We start from the raw sequence: 8,278 nt of genomic DNA on the forward strand, positions 1-8,278 counted from the left end.
TGAAAAACCTCATGCACACACACTACACAGGATTCAGTGGAAAAAATGTTTAATAGTCAGTAAAATACATTGAAATCCATTCAAATCAAGCAACTCATTGTTTTATTACATCCGAATATGCAAACATAGACATAGAATATAACTGGTATTTGGTCTTCTTCAGACAAAATGTAATTATTTGATTTTGACATGTTGCCTTTATACAAATATACATAGGGATATACAAGATCACAGGATATCTGAACAGTGTTATTAGATCATACATCATTCATGGACACATTCCTTTGAGATAACATCATTGGCTTGAAATTACATTATAGTATTATAAACATCATTAAAAAAAGACCGGTTTAAACAGACAGCCAAACTGTGCACTGGGACGCTCACAGAATGACGTATATGAATAGAGCCATGATGGCGGCACTGATCAACCCAGAGATAGGAACTGTGACAAACCAGGCGATGAAGATGTTCCTGAACAGACGCCAGTCAACGGATTTCTTGGAGCGCAGCCATCCCACGGCCACCACGGATCCCACCTGCATGTGCATAATATAAAGGTTCTGACCATTGGGTTCATGAATATACAATACTTTGATAACACATGCTCGAAGCTGAAACTCTTTTGTATTATCATGTTCATCTATTTAGGTTTTATTTTAAGTTTCAGAGTTTTGAGACCCATTACCTTGCAGTGGGTTGTGCTGACAGGAAGCCCGACATTAGAGGCCACAACAACTGTGAATGCTGAAGCCAGCTCAATGCTGAATCCACTAAATTACAAGAAAGCACGTTAGTACACTTTGACTCTGAGATATATCAGAACTTGAGTTGTTATAGGATCAATCAATCAATCAATCAGTCAATCAGTCAATCAATCAATCAGTCAATCAATCAACATTTATTTATATAGTGCTTTACAGCAACCAGCAGGTTTCCAAAGTGCTTTACATCAAGGACAAGAATAAAACATGTAACAAATAACATACAATAAAAAGAATAAACATAAATTACAGTAAAATCAGAAAAGGTTACATAAAGACGGGAGGAGGAGAGGGAAAAAGTCACACCGCTACTATGTATTAAAAGTCATTCTAAATAATGTCTACTAGATGTCACAATGTCTCTAAAAGTAGGCTATCAGTATAGGAATATCAGGGGGTAACCTGTTCCAAAGTCTTGGGGCAGCAACTGCGATGGCCTCTAAAGCCAGTTGATTTGATGACCGCAACGGCCAAATACCAAATACTCCCGGACAGGCCATTTAGGGCCTTGAAAAGAAACATTCAAATCGTAAAATCGATTCCAGCCAGTGGAGGATATAAATGTGAGGCGTACCTGGAGGGTGTAATGGGTGTAAGGTCTTTGCCCATGGTCTCCATCACTCTTCGTCCCCATACCCAGAGTCCAGCGCAGATTCCCACTCCGCCGTAAAGAAGCAACCAAATGGGCGTTGGTGCGTTGGACGCCACAGAGCCACTCTCATACAGAAGCCAGAGAGCCACCAGCGGACCAATCGCATTGCTAGTGATGAATAAAAACAAAAAAATTAACTAGATTAGATAGTCTTTTATTGACTATTATTATTATTATTATTATTATTATTATTATTATTATTATTCAATTTCAGTGCTACAGCAGCAACATATCAGAATAATTTTCATAAATAATGAATAGGATAGAATATAAGAACAAATATTCAAAAGAATAAGAAATACAAAGGAAAAAATGTACAAACGTATATACAAGTTGGGAATAAAATGTACAACCTATAGTATTTATAAAGATGTAAGTAAAACCTATTTTTGTGCAAGATGCACTTAGTGCCGTATTGTGATGTATATGAGTCTTATCTAACACTCAGTAAAGTGTTAAAACGTTTGAATGCCTGTGGTAGGAAAGTGACTAAAACCCACACATATAATACAACAATAATACACAATACACATACACATCAGGAGCTGCTGCAACATGCTACCGCACGACACAGCGGCATCTTTTACTACTCTGAATAAACAACACATAGAGAATATTCCTCAGGAGAAAAACCACCCTCGCCTACCTGACGTCGTTCCCTCCGTGAGCAAAGGAGCCAAAGCACGCTGTGAGTATCTGCAGGAACTGGAAAAGCAAGGAGACAGCTGGTTGGTCGACCTCCAGCTCATCCTCTTCCAAAGCGGGGTCCCTGCCAGCTTCCTGAATCACGCTCTCTTCCTGGACTGCACTCCCGTTGGTCACTGCGGAGCTGTAGCTGCTGTAACTGTCCACCCTCGGCCTTCCCTGCAGCCCACCATCCAGGTCCTTGTATTTCGGGTCTCCTTGAATGCCATAAATAGCCATGGTGTAGGAGGTGTAGCTGTTGTTCCTCCTCATGGGCCGCTCCTCTGTATCACTGTCCCCGATGCAGTCGCCCACCTTAGCCTTGTGAAGCTTGTGCAGCAGGTCTTTGTAAAGGCCAGAATCTTTGTGGATGGTGTGGGACCGTCCACTGTGGGGATCGGTGATCATCATGGCTCCAACAGTGCCATTCAGGCCTATGAAATTCAAATTGTAATTCAATTGGTGAATTTAGTCAGAATTCCATGTGGTTACATAACCACCAAGGACAAATATTTTAAGATTTACAAAGTCAGATAAAGCATGAATCCCTTGTGTTGTCCAAATATAACCCGTTTTCATTTTATTTCATCAGAAATATGGGTTTCTTTCAACCAAATTACCCAAAAATAACATGGATGCATGGATGTACGTTGTATGGAACCCATGCAACGTTAAAATGAATGATTACTTTCATTGAATTTTGTGTGTTTTATTCAATTTATTAATTATTAAAAATGGTTTCAAAACAGTATCCTGACTAACTTTTTATAGATACCTGTCTGTGATCCACTAAACATCCTCTGATCTGAACTATTAGTCAAAATAATTCATAATGCCTGCTTTTTTCTACCTGGTCCTTTCTACCTGGAAGGACAACAAGTTCACGATGAACAGGAAGACATCTCAAGGGTTAAGTCATTTGTTTCAAGCCATTCATGTCTCACCATTGCTGACATCCAAGTCTTTGGTTTCCATGTAATTGTTGTCCAAATCAGCTTCGTCTGAGCCTCCAAGTCTGAAAGCCACCTTCTGACTGTCTGCAGGAGGAGTCTGGGGTGGAGGGTTACGAGGGGTGGAGGGCTGCTCTGTTGGAGCGGGTTTGCTGGAGATCTTCTCCATTAGTGGAGTTTCACAGGGAGCAGCAGCTGTTTCTCCTGAAGTACATTACAGCGTTCAACTGAGATCGAGTATGTCCCATTTTAGGCAAGGCTTATACAAGCTTGTTTGCGCACAACAAAAAATTGTATCCACCATATACAAATCATTTAAAAGCCACTACATTTTTCATTATTGTTCTCCGCTACTGAACAACTTTGCACGCAATTTTAGCCAAAGTAACTATATCTTTAATTACAATGCAACAAGCATAAAACTTGCTTTCATTTAGGGCTGCAACTGACAATTATTTTCATTATCTAGTTATCTGTCGATGATTTTCTCAATGAATCGATTAGTTGTTTGGTCTATAAAAAAATACCGATCAGTGTTTTCCAAAGCCCCAAAATGTCTTGTTTTGTCCACAATTCAAAGATATTCAGTTTATTGTCACAGAAGAGAGAAGGAACTAGAAAATAGTCACATTCCAGAAGCTGGAATCAGAAAAAAAATACTCATTATCAAAATGGTTGGCGAGTTGAGAACTAATCAATTCATTGATTAATCTCTGCAGCTCTAATTTCCTTCACAAGTGTATGTAATTCACTCACGTTTGATTTTCTTCTTGAGGTATGGACAGACAACGAACCAAACGACCAACGCTGTGACGAAGGCACAGCCCAGCGCAATGCACAGTGTACCCCACCATGGCACTCTGTCAAAACCCAACACTGTGCACACGAGACAGGGACATGAGAGAGAACTCTGTCTCAGATAAGGAGAAACAGAAATTTAACTGCTTCTTTCATTCATACACAATAGATGATGCTCCTTTGAAAATAATGAGAAAAGAAACTGTTAGTACTTATACATTCCTATACTGATAGCCTACTTTTAGAGACATTGTGACATCTAGTAGGTCTCTGACATATTGACCCTTATGGGGGAAAAAGGGATCATTTTTCCAAAGTAACCACACCTCTTTCTGTCTCACAAGTTGTGGTTAAAATGTCTCATTGGCCTGTTCCAAAGTGTCAGTATGCTCTCACAGACAACAGTATCAGCATGAGTACACACTCCCCCAATCAGATGGTGTCCAAAAGAAAAGTCTTGCAGCCAACTGATAATATATTGTAATTTCACTTTTTCTTTAATGCCGTAACTGCTAGAACATGATGGCCTAAAAGGGCTAAACTCGATATTCTGAAAAAAAAATAGTGGTCTGCGATTGCCTCCACATGGCTCTCACAGACCGCTCCCCAACTCGTCAAATACCGACGCTTTGTCATGGCACTCGGCGTCTCATACCGACGCACAACGCGGGGCTGGACCGGCTATTAAAACCAGAAACAGGGAAGCTCAGATTACGACACACCCACACACAGGGAGTGTGAATTCATTACTCGACTATATCTTTGCATAGCAGCTTTTTGTTTACTGCGATTAATGTTCTGGATATCGAGTACAGCCCCTTTAAGGCAAGTTACAGTAATATGACAATATTACATTTTCCCTCACTGACACAACTTACCTGTTTGCTCATGTAGACAACAGCGGGTTAACAACAACTAAAAGCCACTCAGTAAAAGCAGTGGATTTCATTATCAACATGGATGTGACGCCATAGTAGCCACAGACACTGTGGATTGACAGAAATGGTTTCGAAATACTGGTTTTCTGTATCTCTGTGTCAGAAAGTTAAAAGTTGGCTGGAACATGTGTGCAGTATCACTGTGTGAGATGTGCACTCTGTTGTGTTACACTGTAATTTTGCATAGCAGGAGTTATGGTGTGTCATATCTCTGGACCCACACACACCGGCCTGCAGCCTTCAGTGAAGTGCCCATGCAGGCCAGTTGACTTCTTGATAAGTTCAATCCTGCAAGTGAAACAAAAAGGAGTGGAAATTGTCCATTTAATAGTTGTATCGTTCTCAAATTACCATTCAACTGGTTTTACTTTATTCTTGATGTGTTTGGTTGCTTCAAGTCAAGTCCTAATTAAGTGTCTGACCGTTTGTTTATATCAGTGGTGTTATCTTTAAGGGAACAGTTCGTCAGACAGAAATGCCAGTGTAGACGCGTTTTTGGTTGATGAAATAATGCCCAAAATGACCAAAACAAAGACGAGCTGATTTTTCATTTCTTTTTTATGCAATGTTTGCTTATTCTTTTGTCACCTGCTTTGTCCTAAGAAGACTGTCATCAACTCTCCTCTGTGTCTCCTTTGACATTTATTCAGAGCTCATCTTGCTCCAGGGATTTTCAACAGCTGCCGTGTGAATAAAACAAGGAAGGGTGTGTGTAGTGTGTGGATGCGCTACTCACATGGTGCTCCTGTAAACATGATGGAGAAGAGGTTGACGCCCATAGTGATGGCGTAGAAGATGGGAAGAGCTCTGAGGCCGTTGGGCACAGGGTCAGCCTGTGGAAATCAGTGTGCGAGTGCAGCAGTTGTTAGCAGTTCCAACAAAGACACATTTCCCCGCTCTAAACTTCTCAGATGGCTTCTTTTAATTAACTGTTCGAAACCCAAAAAGGTCAAGTTATCCAAAAACCATTTTGAGTGCAGGACTTTTACTTGTTCTGCCGTACCTTAACTTATGCAAGAGATCTTAACACTTCCTCCACCACTGACGACTTGAAATTACACAAATCAATCTGGTACAGTGGTTAGTGTTAGGCTTACCTTGTTCAGAATGAATTTGCGAACAAAATAGAAGAGAATTCCCGACATGACGCCGGACAGCACAGGTGACAGGAACCAGGATGCCACTTTGGATAGCAAACGACATGTGAAAGAGCATTTATTAATGAGCTTTTAGCTGCACTGTTATTACAGATTTAACAGATAGTTGTTCTAAAATGTGGGAAACAACAACAAATACTCACCAATGCGCAGTAGCTCCATCCATTTGACCCCTTGGTGACCCCGGGCTACCATGGAGAAGCCAATTGTGGCTCCAACAATACAGTGAGTTCCAGAAATAGGGAGCTTCAGAAATGATGCAACCAGCTGCCACACAGCAGAGCCTGTAGGACAAAAAACAATGAGCAAGGCCCGTTCTCACAATCTGAAAATTCACAAGTCAAATATCTCTTATAACTTTATTTTCATTGCGCCGTTCCAGCGAGTAAACTTTTTTTTTAATTTCTATGTCACAAACGTACGTAAGCGCTTACCACACATTGCACTTATGGAACCTGCCATCAGGACGTGTTCAGAGCCGTTGTACATCTGGACGTCGATGATCCCCTTCCGGATGGTCTCGCTGACTTTGGCCCCGAGCAGCACTGAGCCCACCGTCTCAAAGACAGTGGCCAGGATGCAGGCCTGGCGCAAGGTGACCACTCCAGAGCCCACCGCCGTACCGAAGGAGTTGGCCACATCGTTGGCCCCCACAGAGAAAGCCAGGATGAAGGCAATGACGAAGCCTAACACCAACAGCCACAAGTAGCCTGACATGGGGGACTGGGAGGCCAGAGCCACGGTAGTGGCAGCAGCCAGGGTTGCTAGCGTACTTGTATCCATCACTACTTGCAAATTAATTGAATTAAAACAATTAAGTTGTTTAACCGAGCCAATTTATTGTAGTTTGACGGTGACTTATGCGGTGATATGTGTTTAGAAATAAATTCCTACCACAAAATGGATTCAAGAAACCTCGAAGTTCAGTTCTAAAAGCGCTAATTGGAAGAAATCAAAAAAGGTATTGCTAGCTAGGTATGTAGGGTTTGTCTGTAGGCTTCATCATACTATGACAGGGTAAAGAGACGGAAGAGACATCCATTGTGACTGCGAGCCGCTGATGATACACACTGCAAAGACACACAAATACACAAGTTAGTGGTTAATACGCATTGCTTACTGGTTTAAAAAAGTTAAGTTACATATTAACAAGCCCCAAACTCGCTGACGAGACCAAACAGCGTGCATCATTTTGTTCCGCAGGCATGATTTATATATACTGTAGTGTGGCAGAGGGAAGTGGTTATGATAAAGTGTTTTATGGCATTACTGGGGTGAGAAACATTTACAGTTTGGCATCAAATTGCTAGAGCATAACATAACTGTTATCTGTCTGAGCAGGAGACTATGGAGCTATGGAGCCAACGATAACATGAGATTAATTGATAAATGATGGAATTAGTTACACAACAGAAACAAGAAGAAAACTGAATACCTGATGATGTAAATGATGTAATGTAGCCTACAGGTTTATAAGCATTAAGTTCCCACAGATACTGAAGAATACGCTCATATTTTAAGGGTTGTTCGTGTAAATGTGCTATCCATTGTTATTAGCATGGTCATCATTTCTACAGGGACTCATGTGGGACGTAGGCAGTGTGACTTTATACAAACAAGTCACTTTTGTATTTAAGCTCGGTTTATTATTCGGTTATTGGTCATATGTTTAATGAAATGAAGGCATGCTATGACATCTGTCAATGTAATTACAGGTGCGTAGGTGCGTACAACTTTAAAATACTGCTAATATTTGGCCTGTTGAGTCATTTTGAAAACAAACTAAACTCGCCTTTAGTATTGAAAATGAATAACGGTATGCTAATCTCCTTAGCTGCTGTTGTATAATTAGAAAGAAAATAGAAGAGAGAGAGAGAGAGCGAGAGAGAGAGAGCACAGAGCCATATAGGCCTACTACTTACATGTGAGAGCGAAGTGAAAGTTTTCCGCTGTGTGTTTGGCTCCAACGCACTCCGTGTGTCCTGCTATCAGGTGAGACGCAGCTTGCCAACCCTTGCGAGAAGTGAAAGGATGTTATTAGAGGATGTCACGTTTTTGCAGACTCCTGTTGGAGGTTGCTTTATATAGTGAGCTGGTTGAGCACGCCTTCCAGTCCGGTCATGAGACCATACAGCTAATGTTTAGCTTGTTTGTTGGCAGGGAGGAGTAATTACAGTTGCTGCATATGAACCTGAAATCCCCCCCCAAATTATGTTTACCCTCACCACCAGAGACACACACATTGTTTTGCCTAAAGATATCTTCTTGTTACTGAAGAAACATATTTCAGGCTACAGTGTGTTTATGGTAATCAGGGTTTATTGTTGTAATAGTA

The 8,278-nt window shown here is 41.0% G+C and overlaps 1 protein-coding gene across 1 annotated transcript; it reads right to left on the minus strand.

The window, feature by feature from the left end:
• Positions 1-32: 32 nt before the first annotated feature.
• On the minus strand, positions 33-8,011 carry slc20a1a (solute carrier family 20 member 1a). Its single transcript, XM_078250132.1, has 11 exons — positions 7,866-8,011; positions 6,378-7,013; positions 6,087-6,227; positions 5,884-5,969; positions 5,523-5,619; positions 3,807-3,926; positions 3,045-3,254; positions 2,063-2,534; positions 1,339-1,524; positions 689-773; positions 33-539 (listed from the first exon to the last, which is right to left on the minus strand). Exons 2-11 carry the CDS (start codon positions 6,724-6,726, stop codon positions 384-386), a joined length of 1,902 nt encoding a protein of 633 aa, XP_078106258.1. The 5' UTR covers positions 6,727-7,013; positions 7,866-8,011; the 3' UTR covers positions 33-383.
• Between the last annotated feature and the right edge of the window lie 267 nt (positions 8,012-8,278).

Source organism: Sander vitreus, chromosome 5 (genome assembly GCF_031162955.1).
Source record: "Sander vitreus isolate 19-12246 chromosome 5, sanVit1, whole genome shotgun sequence".
NCBI lineage: Eukaryota > Metazoa > Chordata > Actinopteri > Perciformes > Percidae > Sander > Sander vitreus.